Raw genomic sequence first — 20103 nt, 5'->3', positions numbered from 1 at the left:
TTGATACTGATCCCACAGAATATGTTTTTCGTACTTATTTTCTGTTACATATAAAAAATTTACAAAATTAAACATAGACTATTGAGAATACCCTACTTAATTATTGCACTCATTAGTCATTACTGAATTCATTGATGTAGGACACGGCTTTGTTATAAGGATTAGTGGATATCCACGGTAATCGCATTACATAGTTTACTAACTATTCTCGTATTTATTTATTTGAATAGTTTTCTGCTCATAGTTTCTGATTAATAATAAATTTACTTATTAGCGTTAAATGGTGGTTAACACTTTGGAAGGTACGTCATACATAACTCCATTTATGCATCATTTATCGAACGCAGCTGATGGTATGCAGCAGTGGCGAAGGGTGAATTTTTTTAAAAGGTAACCGACAGGCTGTATGACTGAGAGCCTTTGCCTTCTCCTTAAGGAGTAAATCAAACCAAAAAAAAATAAGGTAACCCACAGAGAGAAAATCTTCAGTTAACATATCGCGGCCAATTTAACACAAAACAAAAACTAGGACAAACGTAAACAAACCTAAAAGAGAAGCCGGTAGGAATCGGATTGTGTGGACATTTAGTCACTGGTATGCAGTAATTTTTGGATTAACATACTAGATTCAATAGCTACAGTTTTTTCTATCACGACCGGTGTTGTTACTATACCTACAATACTACTTAGATCACATGTTTATTGATTTTTATTAATGAATTCAGACGCTACTTAAGAAAACAGATTCATAGCCGCTCTCTTAATAGACAAGTTTGCCTTTACAATACTTATTAAGATATCTATATCGACACAAGCTTCCAAAATTTTCTTATTCAAACTGGAATTAAAGTAAATTGCGTCCTTGTATTAATTTATTTGTATCCATGCTTTAACTTATACCTAGATTCCATGAACAATATTATGTATTTTATTCGTATGCATAATTTGTACATAATATATTTTTTATTTTCATAAATTAATTAAGCTCACGATATACCTTAGTAACTATTATATTTGGATGTTTACTTACATAAATCCATTACTAATCAATCTTAAAACTTATAACTTTTTATTTTAGCACAGTGTAAGTACAGATTTTATAGATAAATAAGTATTAATTACTTACCTTGGCATTTAAATGTAGACTAAATGTATCACTAATAGACTGCTACCCTCGAAATAGGCAGAATTATATTTGCAGAAATAATAAGGAATAAATACAGTAAAACCCGCTTTCGACGATTTAAAGGGACCCTGCCAAAGTCCTCTTAACGGGAAAACCTATTATGCGCGAAAAGGAAAATAAAATGTATTTAGTCCTAATTTTATGAAAGCATTACCTAAAATATTTATTTATAAAGTTTCTAAGCATATTATGTAGATATGTATTTTTACATTACGTTAGATTACTTAGAGAAAGTGATCATCTATAGGTTTTAGCCAGTCATTCAAGCTCGAGATAGTCCGCCATACTAAGTTTGTAGGAAAATCTATTACTTTTTTTAACCAACGTGGAATTAAACCTTATCAATTACTAACAAACGTCACTTGTCCAACTGCTTCAGTGCTATACGACACCGCTCTGAGGTTTCGGGTTCGAATCTCGGGTTGAGCAAAAGGATGCTGGGTTATTTTGCTCAAAATCAGCACGAATTCAAATTTGTGGCCGATATGGCGGTAGGCTTGCCCCATAACAATCAAAGTATGGGACGAAACACACATGGTGAAAAGTGGGAGCCCTAGCGGCTGCGTCTCTGCCTACCCCTTCGAACATAAGGCGTCTTATGAGTAACTTTTCTGACCCATCAGAGTTAAGACAGGTTAGGACAATCAGTTTCTATTTATACTTGCTTGTGGACTTGTCATAGGGGGGGTTTTGCTGTAATTGCCACGCTTGACAGGCGGGTTGGAAATCGCAGTGGCGGAAGTCTCATCACAAAACGCTGCTGCCCGTCTTGTGTCTTGTCACTTCCTTCCGCCGTGTTGGAATGGTTTGATCCCCACCGCGTACCACTCAGTGGTACTGAGCACCACTCAGTGGTACTGAGCACCACTCAGTGGTACTGAGCACCACTAGTGGGCGGTGGAGGTCGTCAAGCCCCTACGCCGAAAATATACTTGCTTTGCCGCCATGACAAGTTTCTCCCCTAAAGACATAAGATTTATCCTAAATAATTTGAATTCGTCTGCGTTAAAATATTTGGAGTTTAATCAAATGTGCCTAATCGTATTAAGCGTGATAAAACGTACGACAACATGCCTCAAGTAACAGGAACCGTCGCAAAATAGCGTAATATGCGGGAAAACATATTGAGCGGGAATTACTGTATTATAAATAACTTTTAGTAACGTAACTACCTATTAAATAACAACGTTTATAGTCAAGGGGATATTATGAAGTATCTATAAATATTGGAATGCATTACGTAACACAGAAAAAAGGTGCCTAGGTATGTATAAAATACATACACTACTAAAATCGAACTGTAAAATGTTAATGTATACGAACTTACCAAAATATTTTATTGATCATTGCAAATTCACGTGCATTACTAAAAAGGTCAATATTAAAATATATTATTTTGCCAAATACCGTTCGTTTATTGTTACTTAATCGAAAAGTAAATTACGTCACTTCCATAGAAAGGATTTTTACAGTTGTAGGTAGTCGCAAGTGGGTCAATTAATGATAAGTCATAACCTCTGCTCACGAACATTAATTTCGGGTAGATAACTAAAAGAGGCGTGGCACTCCGTTTAAGATAATAGATGTTGAGAAATGACGCAGCAATGGAGCAATGGAAAACCTCCCTGCTAAAAAGTTACTCATAATCTGGATTCATACTAATTGGCCTAAACCTATCTATTATAATTTAAGTCCCCTACAAAACCCTTTAATGGTTAATGTAAGTTGATACATATTTAAAACTAGGTTAAATTGGTAACATGTAACAAACGTCCAATGTTTGGAGCATTCCTTACATTTAAAATATTAGAGAAAAAAGAAACTAAGGAGAGTCGATAGCTATTGGAATAAATACCTTAATGTCACTAATTACCTCGTTGCTAAACTTGCTAAATAGAGAGCATAATTTAAATGATTACTTATAGTGAATTAGATGTAAGCTTGATTTGGTTCTAGAAATTTAACTTTTATGTGGATATTTCGATACATTATAACTAAATAAATACATAAGTAAAAATTAAATAAACATTCTAAACTTAAAAATCTGTAAGTACATAAATCCATACTTGCGTACATACTTTCTAGAAGTAAGGGACGTAAACCATTTAAAAATAAAACCCGTTTCCTTACATTGATCCCAATTCCCATGTAACATAAAATCTGAGTAGCGACATCGTACAAGTGGTGATTCCATCTAATTGCGATTCAAGATCAAATAATTGGGTCCAGAAAGACTGGCATATGATAATTCTGGTTACTATCAAAGTTGTAATAAAATGCAACCGTCGCACAGTGGACGGAAAAACGGGGCTCCCTTTCATAGGAATTTTGAAAAAAAAATTGTAATTTTTCTTAAATCTAAGTATGTGGTATTATTACTATCATCTCAATATTTAATATTATTATAATTTTTATCGGTTTTTTGGTCTCAATAAATAAAAATATGCACTTTGCAGGTTTTAAATGTATGAAAACGGGTTTTGTTTTCGTCATAACTCTTTTTTATATTAAGATGTAAAGCTGAAACCTTCAGGTATTGTAACTTAGATCCTACCTAAGCTATATGACGTATGACCTTGACCCCAACCGTGCCCGTTTAGAAGATATGAGGTCAATAAAAATGCATGTTTAGCCCATATTCTGATCAAGGCTAATGTGCCTTAAATAAATTAGTTTCTTGAATTTGTCTATGCAGTAATATTATATGATAACTAAAGACCCCACACCACTTATGGTCTTGACCTTAAAGAACCACGTTCCAAAGATATGAATTAATTAAAAGTTTACATTTTGACCACATTGTTACACGGACATACCTAAATACATTAAACAAATTATTGTCTTAAATTGATTGTTCTGGTATTGTAATACATTAACTGAAGACTCCATATGACTTTTGACCTTGACCTTGAAAAGACCCCGTATAAAGGATGAATAAATCAAAAAATCTTTAGTCTATATTACCACCCGAGATTATGAACTTCAAACAATACTGGGTCTCGTACTAGATTTGAGACACAGTATTATACTTAATTAGTAAATATTTGATATGACCTTTGACCTTAATTCCTAATGACTCAACCCAAGAAGTATGAAAATTAGAGAACTGAGTCACTGACTGATAAATGCATCGCCTTTTTAAACTACTTAGGCTAAAATCATTAAATTTGGGACAAAGTTTCTTTAGACAAGAAAATAACTTTGCAAATTCATCTCAAGAGTGAAGAAACAGATAATATTTGTTGAAAAAAAATACACTATCGAAGAAAAGTAAAATTTTGTATTTTGTTTATAACTATAAATAAATGATGGATCTAACTATTTGAAAAAAAAAATGATAATAGATAATGTCTGTTAACATAATTTCCTAATTTGCACTAGAGGGTGACACTAATAATAATTTGGCTTCTTCTAAAAGTGGTTGATTACGAATTTGACTTATTCTTGGTCTAAAACTAGAGAGATATGAGTCAGATGAAATCAATAAATTATGGATAATGTCCTCATTCGTTGCAATTCTACTGTTTTTCCGTGAGTGAAAAGTTCTGAAATATTTAAAATCTTTGTTTCGCGCTTCGGATACCTCCTCGGAGAGTTTGCCTATTGGAATGAAGTTATTATGCTCAATTATGTCTGCACCATGTATAAGTAATTTATGCACACTAGATGGCATATGATACCATGCATACAGCTCGACATATTTATGAGCGGTTGTTGTAGAATATTGTCGAAATTTTTCAACATCAACAAATTCTCCACATGAAATTACTTGAAGGATGACTTGAAAGCGTTTAATTAATTCTGCATCTACTCCTGTGATCCGTGCTGTGGTTTCAGGATCAGCAAAAAATCTTCTAGCTGTATTTCCATCATTGGTGGTTCCTGTACCTTGCTTTACAACAACTATGAGAAGTCCAAGTTCATCTCGACATTGATCTTGGATTGCTTTTTTTTTATTCGCCAATTGTTGTTTGAGATCATCTCCTTTACCTTGCCATTTCTTGAAATCAAGGCGGTAAGCTATGTGCAATATGCATTCTATGCATCTTATACGTGTATGTAGAGAAGACAAGCCAAACTTAAGCATATCCACAGAAAAACTTCTTTGCGAAAACATGTCGATATCATTCATATCCTTATGTTTTGCTTTGCAAATATCACATGTCGCTGTAGATGTATCTGAGAGATGTGAGATTATCTTGCCGTTCATCATGATCATATGTAATTTGTGGTTGACGCTTACATGTTCAACTCTAATTGCCTGTAGAGCAGCAATTTCCCTTTCTACTGAAGCCATTTCCTCCTTAATATCTAAATCATTTTCTTTAGCAAATTTTAAATAAATTGGCCGACAGTAAAATGTTGAATCTGCTTTCGGATTTTCCCATACTACTTCATCAGTGTAATCTCTTGCCAGTTTCAACGGAACAACTGAACACATAAAAACGCTGGAATCATCATCGTCCATTTTTTGTTTAAAATTGCTGTGTCCAAATGCACCATCAAATCCCCATCTACTGGTAAGAATTAAATTGGAGCCCGTAGAGTCAGTTTCCAATGTTTTGAATATTCTTTTAACAGTGATATCCATAAGAGATTGAAGTTGAAGTTTTACTTCTGATTCAGTAATCACCATATCTTGTTTTTCTATATAGCACTCTTGCTTCTCATTCTGTATTAATTCATATGAAGGGAAAACATGACATCCCATATTTTTCATTTCTTTTCTTAATGTTTTATATTGCCATTTAGATAATTTTAAAGACGTTGCGATACCCAATGCTTTGTCAGCAGAGCAAGCGAGAGCTTCAAATCAGATCATCAGATCAAATCAGAGATGATTTGCATTCAGACTGGCTCGTAGCATTGAAGCATCTTCCGGATGTTTAATTAGGTGCTTTAATAATTCAGCAAAGTTGGTCAGTTTTTTATTTTCGCCTGCTTTTTTGGCCAACGCATAAGCTAAAGTGTCGAAGTGATTGTCTGATAGCAGAGCTTCCGTTATTAACGGGGTACTTCAAGGTCAAGGTCAAAATCATATTGAGTCTTTAGATAATGTATAATAATACCAGGATAAGTAATTTTAGACAGTGAGTTGTTTAATGAATTTATGTTCCTGTGACAACATGGTCAAAATGTGCACTTTTAATTAATTCATATCTTTGGAACGTGGTTCTTTAAGGTCAAGACCATAAGTGGTGTGGGGTCTTTAGTTATCATATAATATTACTGCATAGACAAATTCAAGAAACTAATTTATTTAAGGCACATTAGCCTTGATCAGAATATGGGCTAAACATGCATTTTTATTGACCTCATATCTTCTAAACGGGCACGGTTGGGGTCAAGGTCATACGTCATATAGCTTAGGTAGGATCTAAGTTACAATACCTGAAGGTTTCAGCTTTACATCTTAATATAAAAAAGAGTTATGACGAAAACAAAACCCGTTTTCATACATTTAAAACCTGCAAAGTGCATTTTTTTATTTAATGAGACCAAAAAACCGATAAAAATTATAATAATATTAAATATTGAGATGATAGTAATAATACCACATACTTAGATTTAAGAAAAATTACAATTTTTTTTTCAAAATTCCTATGAAAGGGAGCCCCGTTTTTCCGTCCACTGTGCGTCGCGTCGGACCGGTCATTGGCATTTTAGTTGGACCATACTTGTTTCTCGAGCCTCCAACAATCTCATTGACCATACAAAACAGCCGACTGGAAGGACATAAACTCTAAGCTATGTGAGTGAGTGCTATTACTTCTGTAATTGAGGACACACCTCCCCGTAGAGTGCAGAACATCTAATAATTAATAACGAAAAGGGAAAAGAATTAGTTTGGCTATGATTCCTTTTAATTAAGTGATAGGATGGTACTTGCAATGACCTGTTACATCTAAATACTTAGTTACTTAAAATAAACAATTAAGTTATCAAGAAATGCATTATCATACCTAACTTTTCTAATAAATAGAAGATATTAGATTAATTTTGTTATTCTTATACTCGTAGTTTCATTACGATTTGCGACGAGAAAATGTGGATTCCCACGGCTTCAACTCCTACAAGTTGCATTTCATTGAGACATAAGTGCCCACATAACATAAAATTAGCGGCGTATTGTGTGGGAGACGGCACTAGCGACAGCCCCCTGACGTCTGTACTTTGGATCCCAACTTTTTTACCCCCTATCACGTTATGAATGAGAGGTTCGTATTGCTATCAAAGAGGGGGCGGGCAGGAGTGGGGAGCGTTTACGCCGCCGAACTCCGCGCCACCATTCGCCGGCCGTACTTTGCCGCGAGAGCGTGTACTAGCCGCGACCAGCGAACAACAAACATTCCTCGCGTGCAGTGAAACTTTATTGAAAAAATACTTTATTGCAAAAACAAATGGGCATCGATAGTGAAACGTAAACTTGTGATAATGCACAGTGTTCTGTGAATTTGACTTCGGCCGGATTTAGTTGAGATAGTTAACATTCCGAGTTCCGCCCGCTCGGCGAAAGGACAACAGAAGAGTGACAGTTGTGTTGTGCGAGTTTTTCTCGAGGGAGTTTCTGTGTTTTTCGCGTCGGAGGCCGTAGTGCGACACCGGCCCCGACATGGAGGGCTACTTCGACATCTCCAACGATCTGAATGACGTCTGGGAGGCGGACATCGACCCGGTGAGTCGACCTTGCGTGATATCTGTTATCGGCCAGAGGTGAAGATGTGATTATTGTTCAATGTGCCGTACATCTAAAAAACATTTAAATTACACTAATTTGTTTTGGCATTTCTATTGAGTACTTACCTACTGCTTTCTGTTCGGTTAAATAATATATATTTTTACATTATATTAATTATCGTTCGTTATTTAATAAAAGAGAACGGCTAAAAGTTGATTGTTGATAACCGTGATAAATGCTGGCATTGCGCCGTTGTTTTGAAATCTACCTGCAAATGCGAAGATGATTGTGAATTAACAATCCGGCATGTTTGACTCGCGAGTCGTTGTTTTGCTGTGATAATCGAACGAATAAATCAACATTGACTGATAACATTGTAATCTACGTTGTTATGCTGTCAATACGTAGGTATACTGTTCAGGTGTACACTTATTATTGGTCTCGAAACTGGGTATTTCCAGTAGTATTTATCTGCGTAATTGCCAACATGGAAATACCTTTGGAAACTTGATAAAACCTATCCCTCGCGCCCATGTGGATTTAATTGACACCTTGTATGGAAAACTTAACTGTTCATACTGTGTAGTGTAGATATTAAACATATGTATATGTATATCATAGAAGCGTGTAAAACAGACGCTATTTATACAAAGAATGTAATAAAATGTACAATGAAAAGCTGAATTGTTAGGTATGTCGTGCAGTTAAAAATATTGTATGCAGTAATGTCAATTGTATACGCTTTTCTATAGAAAGTTTATATTAAAAATGAAGATCTTGCGATGCAAGATGGTGATCGAGTAAATATTGGATTTAATGATGGTGATTACATACTAAGTGTTTGTAAAGACGGTTACGATGTTAATCGAATGTCCATTAGCGAGTAACACTTTCACGTTATTATTATGTGTGACTTTAACACTTGTGTAGATCTGCTATAAACACGCTTGATGTACTTAAACTAAACAGTAGACCTCAAAATACTACTAAACCTTGTATCTAGGTAGATACCTATTGGAGAAAGCAAAACGAAGATACATTAGATACCTATTACGTGATTAGGAGTGTTATACCTTTTTAGAAAACAATGTAAGTAACAGTTAAGGAAATTTTAAAGATTTGATCTAAATACTTGTAACGGTAGATTGCATACAAATGTTGAATATCTCAAATATACGTGTCTTTTTATGCAGGCCCCAATAATAAATTAAAAAAAATATTAAGTATTTATTTTTATACCTGTACTTGAGTAATTATTTATACCACAAATATCATTCTACAACTTTAAGTGTAGGTGGCAGTAGGTATATGATAAATAAAAAAACATAGTTTACTTACCAGGTAAGGCCCTAAACTTAGAGTTTAAAGTCCTGTTTCTATATTTTCAATAGAAATAGAAGAGTAAAGTACCTAAATATTACCATCAGTCAGGAGTGGTGCCTTTTAAAAAGTTTAAGTTTGAGACTGATTTAAAAGATACCTGTGCTGGCAATAGATACTTGTATAGGCATCAAGTGAAAGGAAATATTTTTTGTTATATTACTATAGTTATTTTGACAATAATTCCTTTAATATTTAATGAAGTAGAGTCACATAATGTAGAGCGCTATCCTTATCCTATCCTCAGATTGTAACGCATTATTCGTTGACGATACACACTTAAGACTAGCTACGGTTATCAAGATTTTATTTATAGTATTCTAGAATTGTAGATACAACAGGAAAAACGTGCACTGTTACTATTTGCCGGCACTAATAGAAAAAACAACGCGAGTCGATAACAGTTCTCATAGAAGCAAAACAATTTTTTGTTTCGCTACGCGTTCAAAGATGAAAACGCACACCGCTGCAGTGGATTAAGGATATTTTATCGTAAATAATAACGAATGCACATTCGAAAATATTTGAATGTTTGAAACACTTGACAAAACATACTTTATCATACTAAGTGGGTGACAATATTTTTGAATATTCATATTACAATTAATATTTTATGGTTATTATAATTATAATTGCGACTTCACTTGATCACACATGTTTTGCAAGCGTTTCTGTGTCATCATTAATTCTGGAACTTTTGTCATTTAAAATATTATCGACGTCAATGTTTTCTATTTCATTAGATATTTTATTTAGTATGATTGAAATTGCTTTTAAATGGCGCCTTGATAAAATCGGGAGATTTAAGTCTCTCTGGCCCGCCCTATTGTAGACTGAGGGTAGGCGATTAATCTCACTCCCAATGATTTCGGAATTATTTTGATGAGTAAAATATTATTTGCGTAGATATTTTAACTTTTAGTTTGTACTAAGTAGTGAATTTTAAAGGAAAACTTTTGAAAAATCATGGTTCAATTCACATTGGAGAATAAACTTAACGAAACATAAAGTCCACTACTCGATTAAAATTACAATATCAATTTAATAACAACAATCCACGTGCAAATGTATAAAGTTTTATCTAGTATAAAACGAAGATCACGCAAAGTGCAGATCCGATATTCCATTAAGACAATGCAAAACAAAAATATTCTGGGAAAGGCGCTTACACATCACGTGGGATTTGCCGAGCATTCGCATAAACTTACTTAAGTACCTAAAACTTTTCTGATAATATGTGGTCATCGGAAGAAATTTTCATAGATACTTACTTGGCTATGTATACTTTGAAGGGTACTAGGTAATAAGTATAGTCAAACGTAGCCGAACACTTTAGAAAAATAAAACCGCTTCTTCACATTAACTTTAATCGAAATATTATTTTTCTTTAGGTTAAATAAAGTGAACCATATGAAGTTTGTTATAATGAAGAAAAAACAATTGTTGATACGGGTACAAAAGTTTAAAGGTGATTTAATTTTTTAAAATTCTTCAGCAACTTTTGTAGCTTACTGTATATCAACAACCTTTTTCTAGTACCTATTTCTTAAGTCAAAAGTGTGTAAATTTTTTTTTATTGCAATAACCCAGGACCCGTATTACAATATAACGGCCTATAAATCTCTTTTTCTAATTTTCATTACCAATAACATATTCAATAATATAATATATTAAGATATTGTAACAATAAAGGAGAAGACAAAAACGCGTAACGAATGTTAGAAATCTCAATTTTACACCTAAATTATAATATCACTGTCCGTATTGAAATGTATTCATATCATATTTATTTATCTATACTATTATATAAAGCTGAAGAGTTTGTTTGTTTGTTTGTTTGTTTGTTTGTTTGTTTGTTTGTTTGTTTGTTTGTTTGTTTGAACGCGCTAATCTCAGGAACTACCGGTCCAAACTGAAAAATTCTTTTTGCGTTGGATAGCCCTTTGTTCGTGGAGTGCTATAGGCTATATATCATCACGCTATACCCAATAGGAGCGGAGCAGTAATGGCTGATATCAGGAACTACCGGTCCAAACTGAAAAATTCTTTTTGCGTTGGATAGCCCTTTGTTCGTGGAGTGCTATAGGCTATATATCATCACGCTATACCCAATAGGAGCGGAGCAGTAATGGCTGATATCAGGAACTACCGGTCCAAACTGAAAAAATATTTTTACGTTGGATAGCCCTTTGTTCGTAGAGTGCTATAGGTTATATATCATCACGCTATACCTAATAGGAGCGGAGCAGTAATGGTTAATCTCAGGAACTACCGGTCCAAACTGAAAAAATCTTTTTGCGTTGGATAGCCCTTTCTTCGTGGAGTGCTATAGCCTATATATCATCACGCTATACCCAATAGGAGCGGAGCAGTAATGGCTAATCTCAGGAACTACCGATTCGAACTGAAAGATTCTTTTTGTGTTGAATAGCCCTTTGTTTGTGAAGTGCTCTTAGTTATATATCATCACGCTATGACCAATAGGAGCGGAGCAATAATGAAACATGTTGCAAAAACGGGGACAATTTATTAGTTTTGAGAGCTTCCGTTGCGTGCGCTGCGTAAACGGTTTAAGTTATGCAACAATGATGTATGACGGGATTGTTCCTCTTAAAAAGTTCTAAAAAATATATTACAAAACAAAGTCTCCCGCTGCATCTGTCTGCCTGAACGTGTTGAACTCAAAAACTACCCAACGTATTAAGATGAAATTTGGTATGGAGACAGTTTGAGACCCTGGGAAGATCATAGGCTCCCGGGAAACTACTACTTTCATAACGGAAAACTTTAGCCTGAAAAACTTTATAACGCGGGCGGAGCCGCGGGAAACGCTATATATAAATATTTATAATATTTAAATTCATTCCGCTCCCAACAAGATGTCTTAACATTTTGGCTAGGGTCATGCACAGACTGTCAAACTAGCACCTGTAATTTGTTCTCTCAACTATGCGTTGACGTCACGGCTGGACGTTTAATGGTTGATAACACGGCAAAATTGCGGAGGGGATTTGCATGCGGCCATTTGCCGTGTGCGTGCGCACCTCTGCGTTTGGTCAGGTTGGCTTGGTGTACATTTCTTATGGTTGCGCCGTACGGTACAACGTGGTGCGACGACCTGGTACATTGAACTAAGAGGCCCGAAGCCGGAGGCGGTTTTTTTTACTATATTAACTTCTTCATATTCATCATTGCTATTGCTAGGTGAGGGATATCATGCGGACAATGTAAACCGGCATAATTAAACACTTTAGAATATTTATAGTTACTGTAAAAGTAAGTATATGATGCGATCAAATTTGTTGCATTATATTTTTTTTCTAATAGAGTAGAAAAATCAGTCGAAAGTACATCTTTAAAATTTCATCGTTACGATTTTCCCATGTTTTATCAAAAATGGAGGATAAGTTAATGACACAGCGGTTATTCTTTAATGAAAAATAATAGGTCAGTTTTAATTAAATTCTAGGGTCAGGGAATTAGTAATGTAATAAGTACCGCGACATGACCCTTATGTATTATAAACAAAGTCTCCTCGCCGCGTCTGTCTATATGTTTGTCTGAAAGCGATAAACTCAAATACTACCGAAATGATTTCGATGAAATTTTGTATAGAGATAGTTTGCGACTTTTTATCCTGGGAAAATGTGTAGGAGGACTTTTATCACTAAAAAAGTATATTACGCAAGCGAAGTCGTAATCAAAAGCAAGTTTAAAATAAAAGCGACTACGTAAAGAGTGCTCGGTTCTTTATTTATGGTCTAACACATTTAGGAAGGCATATGGAGTAGCTGTACGCTTCCCTTCCCCAAAAAGTCACCGATCATCCGGCGTCCGGTCTATGTGTCATAGATACCAAGAATGGATGTAGGGTTCACCAGTGCCTTTGTCGAAGCACGTTTTTAAATCGTAATGAAATGGTAACTGTTGGTTGAACTTTATTTGTAATATCTTAACGTTGATTTTATATTAATTCTAACTTAAAATTTATGAGAATTATGGTAAACATTATTCAATTCCTCATCTTCATAAAATTTTATAGGTGTATTAAATTTATATTCCCTTGTTGGATCATGCGCATCACAGCCATGTTATTTTAGTAGTTTTTTATAACTTCTACAAGTACTGTATGACTTATTATGTCCCATATCTCCTCTAGACACTATAGTTAATGTTTGTTAGTTTATTCAAGTGTGAATTGTGAACAAATGTGCAACATCTACCTAATTTCTTTGAATTTACATTACAAGTATCAATACCAATGAATACTTATAACATTAATGAAAAAACAAGTCATTTAAAAGCAACGGTAATAATTTAATACCTTTACATATCAATCAAATTTAATGTCCAATATTTGCCTCTACCAAGAGTCCGAGCACTGCATTACGTTATACATAATAATAAAAATAAAATAGTAGACCTTAGAGTAGTAGAATAGAGTAAGACCCTTTCACAAGTGAGTATATTAACCTATTTAGTATCCGTATGACAGCCCTACAATCCTTACTGTTACCGCTCGCGGTCGCTATACGATGGTAATTGAATTTCCTTTCCGGATTAATCGTCATTACTTTACGGTTAGGAATATTTGCTTCTAAATAACGCATTAGTGTTTAGCGATAGATCGTTGATTATTAGCATATTGTGCTAATGAAAATTGCAACGTCACACAAAACTGTACAAAATTTACCTTGAGAGACTAAATGACGAATTTCAAGAATAATTGGTATAAGTATTAATTAATTTATTTTAGGAAATAAAAATGTTTTAGTAATTTATTGTGTTCCTTAATTTTATATGTTTAAATGTTTAATGATGATGCATGTATCGTTTCGATATTTTCAATTTTATATAGCACAGGTGTCATATTTATTTGGGTTCAAAAGTAACGCAGCGAAGAATAAATAGGTACTACGTCTTAAATGTTAATTAGATACTTCTATATTATAGCTTTTTAAAATAACCATGACCTTTTCAAAAGTTGATCGAAAACTTATAATCGAGTTTATGTAAAACGTACGATACATCACAAAGTCAGAAAAATATGATCATTTATTTATATTTACACCTGTTCATACCGTATTGACTGACTAATCAAACATTATATTCATAAACAAAAAAAACATTTGAATAATGCACGTTATTAACATGAATTTAAAAGCTAAAATTAATTATGTGATAAACTGTCAGACAAAAAAGATTTGAAACAAGATGGGAGGGATTTAGCAGGCCACCGGAGAAATTGGAAGAAAGTAAGGCTTTTGCATAGCCTGAGAATTTACTAGATGCTTGAAATTGTATTAAAGTAAGTCACTTTTATACTGTTAAATAAACTGCTATTATACCGGCATGTTAGAAACGAATATACACAGGCTGATCTCGGACCGCGGCTCACTTAGGTGGGCTCAAATGAGCATGTTACTTTATCAATGCTGTTCGAACAATTTCAAACGCATATAACAACTAATTAGTTTGTCCTTAACACAGTTTGAAACAAAATATCTAAATAAAAAGCAGGAAACTCGTTAGAAAAAATAATAATGAGTAGATGTTTAAGAAGGAAATTTGCAATTTAATAATTAACTAAAAAATTTGTTAACGAATAAATAATATTATCGCAGCACGCGCGTGAACTCGGCTTATCTTTAATACCTATATATGTATATACATATAATGTGATTATATAACATGTATAAATATTTAGCCTTTCATTGCAAGTAAAAGTATTTAATGTTAACGAATATTTTGCGTTATTTATAAAAGTACCTGAATATAACAAAGTAAATGTCTCAAATCTCATCAGTTATTCATATATGGTTGTGGTAGGATATATTTTATATCCGCCCGGACAGCGACTAACACAAGGTGTTAAAACCCGCCATAATGGCCGACGTAAGTGTGTCGCGTTCCGGAATCAGCCTGTATATATCCGGTTACAACAGGCCGGCATAATTGTGTCGACTTCCGAGAGGTAATCATACCTCGTCAGTCGACATTCTATTGGACCCCACTCCACTTACCATCAGGTACAGCGAGGCGACTTTGTCGTACACGTATTACAATTTGAAGTGCAACCTAGCTTACCATTGCTGTTCGAGTATACAATGATTATGAATTGACACTTATGGGCATGCGTAGTTATTCTAGCTTGGTAAGTATCTAGAGCACGATGTATGCAATTTTCCGAACGGCCTCGGTTCTGTACCGTGCCCTTATCGCGTATTTGCATATTGACGTAAATCTTAAATTCATAGAATTTTTGTTTCTACTTCAATAAACACACACAACATCACGCATTTATCTCCGAAGGGGTATGCAAAGGCGCAACCAAGGCACCCACTTTTCGCCAAGTGTGTTCCGTCTCATGATGTGATAGGGGGCGAGTCTATCGCCATATCAGGCACAAATTCCAGACTCCGGGCTGATACTCAGCAGAAAAACCCAAATATCACTTTACCTGACCCGGGATTCGAACCCAGGTCCTCAGAGCGCTGTCGTACCACGCTTGCAGTACCACTACGCCACCGAGGCAGTCACTTCAATAAAAAATTTTATAATCCGTGATTATTCAGTCCGGGATGTTATCTTGCTCGTACTTGAAGTTAGAATGATGTAGGTAACTCATGTTCAGACTTCAGACATACTGTCAAGAGTAAATGGTTTCTAAGACTGGATGAATTTATGAAATAATTGAGCAAAGTATGAATTACTGAACTTTGTTCTTTATATTTTTTAATCCGTTGGTGCTACCAGCATTAAAAACCATCAATTTTAATGAAGAAACTATGGGTAAGATTAATTTGATATGGCATTAGATGAAAAATGATTAATACTCGTGTTTATAAGAGTAACAATGGGTTGCGGCTTGCGTTAATACGTACCCATGCCTTTTCAGTTGCGTCACAGATATAGTTTCGAAAACAAGGTGTTTACGCAAGTGTATCGCTGACAATGTCACACGTTGCTTACGAGTATTTTTCTTTTTTATAATAACATACGTATATGGTTCTTATAATAAAAGTTATGCTGTCAATTGAATATATACTTTCATTTCATCGGGCCCCTACCAAAACAATGTCTAATTTCTTCACATCCAAAAATATGAATGTTTCTTTTTTAAGCGATCAAAATCTATAAGAATTGCTTGATTGTTACCGTACTATATAACTTTTTCTGTGTTAGAAACTAGTAACAAACTACTTTCTCACCAAAACCGACCTGATATATTTTCGGATTCATCCATTCGCTGGAATTCTAGAATTATTTCTACGCCCGCTACTTGTAAATCCAGTACTGCTACTTCAAATGCATCTACACGAATCGTTTAGTATTCTGCGGTGTTCCCCTCTAACTAACCTTAGTTTTTAATATTCATTAACAGAACTCCTTTTTTGGACGGAATAATAAATATATTTATTTTTTACTCATGGCCAAGCTGAAATTTAGTGCCATACTAGTAACTACGGACAAATATGTAATTTTTAGTTAATATGTTCGATGTCCAAATTCAGGAAAATCAGTTCGTTAGTGAAAAAATATTTGTTCCTTGTCTATCTTCAGTAAACACCTCATTATCTATGTGCGTACAAACTTTTTCTGAATTAACAATCTGCGATGGTCTCAGACGGCCTTCACAAGGTTACTGAGCCATCGTTTACTATGCGACAAGAGTACGAACATACAAAATTTCTTATTTCTAGAATTTTCCTAATCTGCATCCGGGTCTTGGTCCCGCATCACCAGTTCGTTGACCTGACCATGCGAATGCTTGGTAAAGATCATAGAGGCATAGGTCACACGAGATTCGACTTACGTTACCCATAAAAAAGTTACGAGCACAGATAACGATTTAGATTAGTTTGAACATAAACTTAATATTCTTACCGTAAAGAGTATGAAAAGAGATGCAAGCATCATAACACATAGTCGTATTTTCACCTACGAATAGTAAAGTTGTGAACGTTGAAGTTGGCGCGTATTCTACGAAAAAATATAATAGCCATCTACAGTTTGTTAATAAACAGCATTTTTTATGCGGCCACAGCAAAGTGACCTCATCGCATCTGATGGTAAATACAGGGGGGTCCAATAGAATGTCGACTGACGAGAGATGATTGACTTGCAACAGTCGACACTATTATGCCGGCCTGTTGGAACCGGATATACAGGTACGCGGGCCACTATGGCGGGTTTTAAAACCTTGCTATCGCGGCGGATATAAAATATATCCTACCACCAGCAAATATGTTCTTACATTTATTTAAAATGATGCACAAAACTCCGGTTCGCGTGTGAAAGGCGTCGGCGCGTCACCCATTCGTTTGCATTCCTCTGGTGGATCGCGGGCGCACCGTGAATTTAGAGAGTCCGCTATGAAATGAAACAATTGTCATTCTTCATTAGCACCGTCTAGCGGCACATTTACTGCACCGACTCGTTTGTTAACACCATCCATAAACGTAACGTTATTTGATAATATAGGACTCCCTCCGTTCAGTCGAAATTCGATAGTAAATTGAATTAACGGGATTGTCGACGTCGTTTGTAAGAATACTAGACTAGATTTCTGTAATGCTATTTATTTCAAACTCGGTAATAACACTGGCTTAGAAGCGCATTTTGACCCTTATTTTATTAGGACCTTTAAATGTGTTTAATTTAAATAGGTACACGTCAGTAATTATAATGATTGTATTGTCTATTCGGTTATTACCACTTATCTGAGATACCTTGTAAATTGTCTATGTACTTGTTGAGTACCCTAAAATAATAAATGAACATAATGAAAAATACATAATTCAAGGCGATTTTATTATTCACTACAATAGTAATAAAAGACGAACATGATCATAAAGCAACAATGTCTTGTTACATCTTAACTACCACGAAACTATAAGTTGGTAATAAAGGGACACACACAAGTTAATTAACAGTTTGGCAAATATTCCAATTATATTCATTGTTCAAAATGTTGCCTATAATGAGAAAATTAATGACAATGATGTTGCACGTTAAGAAAATTGAATAATGTGGTAAGCCGCATACATTATGTTCCCTCAATATTGAATTAAACCTGTAATACTGTGCAGGCTTTTCAATTTTCTGTGGTAAACGTAACTCAGTTATACAAGGCGTGAAGTCAATTTAATCTGCTAAGTAATTTATTAGAATCCTTACGGTTTTGGAAAAATTGTTTACGCGAAGTAATTATTGTAGTTTCTTCTATTTAGTGTCTTATCATTCCTGGCTTACTTAGGTCTTTGTAATTTGATTGATTGATTTATTGATTAATGAGGAAATTTCGGTGTTGCATTACTTGATTTTCGATGGAGAAATTCTTAGGTAATAGGTACATGAATTGGACTTACATGCGACAATTTCTTAGATCTTTATTAACTCTTCATGAATGTTTTACTAAAGCTAAATAGATACCAATATCATATTTCGTGATATTTTCAAATTTCGTAAACAAGACGTGAAACATCATTAGAGATGTCCAACATTCGCGTAAACATAAGAAATCATTATCATTAGAGATAGTGATAAATTTTCCACAAAACGAATGATAAAAACGCAACTCCATATTGTTGTTAAAGTCCTACATAAAAGTAGAGTTTACAAATTATAAAACATTGTTACAATCATGCAATATTAACATACGCTCATTTCCACATAACCTAAATAAACTTATCTCATGTATTCTAGTGTCAACTATAGATGCGCTTGACTACAAGTTTTTTTATTAATATTATTTACCGACGCTTATTCCAGACCTACTTTAAAAGATAATACAGGTTCTCCACTTAAGATAACTTATCACTTGTTCAACTGGAAATTGCACCTTATTGCATCGAATTAAAGGTGATTACTGATAAACGAGACGAGTTTTACAACGCGTCACGTGTAATAAACAATGAAACAAACATCCGAGCCAATCAGGTTTCATAAATTGCAAATTATAAGAAGGTATACATGTGTATACGTTCATTGCCGCGTATATTGATTGGGATCATTTAGTTTTTGATGTAGATTGTGAACTTAATGCTTTTATGTTGTTTTTTGATAAATCTTGATCCGTTTTCGATGTCTTATAAGTTGACTGTTATATTTTATGTGATTTTTAATTTTATTATTATCTAATTAACATCCAAAGTGAAATGAGATTATATTAGTGAATATTATAACCTTTTAATTTCTAATGAGGATGTCACTTTTATGAATAAACGTACGTTGCCATCACTCGATGAGAACTCCAGGGGTTCTTAAAACACTCACCCAAAACTCAGGTGTGTTTCTATAAGCCGGCCCTGCCAGGCTAACAAACGTAGTCAGATAAAAAAAATGATTATAAATAAATAATCACCGCCACAATTGCCGGGAGAAGTGGCCCAGTGTCGCGTGAAGTCAGAGTTCCGACATCCGATAACGCGCCTCGGCCCTAACTGCCTCACGTCGACCTTAATTAACTAATTATATATTGATTGCATTACGTAATTCACTTTCCATTATACGTAAAGTGCATTCTGATCCTTAACCTGTTAGTGTAATGAATTGTCGAGTTTTAAACTTATCGGAATGTCGGTGTCTGATTTGTGATTGTCAATTTCTTTAGTATTATGCTGCGGCGTCTGGACTATTACGAAAGTTTACCGGCAAACATTGCAAATTTCACTTCCCAAACGGCAAATGTGCAATAATTCAGCAACGATATAAATTAAAACTTGTAAAAATTGTATAACTTTCACATAACTCTCTAGTTCGTATTCGGACCGCGGATCGGACGCGATCACGTTGCTTGTAACGTCGACACGCTCAATCGGTTCCGCCGATCACCGCTATTGGATTCCTTGGACTT

General features: G+C 34.6%; 1 protein-coding gene across 2 annotated transcripts in view; it reads left to right on the top strand.

Annotated features, from left to right (window-relative positions):
• Positions 1-7465: 7465 nt before the first annotated feature.
• Positions 7466-20103, top strand: part of LOC115442155 (cyclic AMP response element-binding protein A) — a 122905-nt gene continuing 110267 nt past the window's right edge. For both annotated transcript variants that reach the window (XM_030167141.2, XM_030167142.2), the window contains exon 1: positions 7466-7862. In XM_030167141.2, the coding sequence (XP_030023001.1) occupies positions 7800-7862 (63 nt within the window). In that variant the 5' untranslated portion in view covers positions 7466-7799. The remainder of the gene's footprint in view (positions 7863-20103) is intronic.

This window comes from Manduca sexta, chromosome 22, assembly GCF_014839805.1.
Source record: "Manduca sexta isolate Smith_Timp_Sample1 chromosome 22, JHU_Msex_v1.0, whole genome shotgun sequence".
Lineage (NCBI taxonomy): Eukaryota > Metazoa > Arthropoda > Insecta > Lepidoptera > Sphingidae > Manduca > Manduca sexta.
Note: the sequence above shows the minus strand (reverse complement) of the source record. Positions and strands in the feature narration are given on the sequence as shown.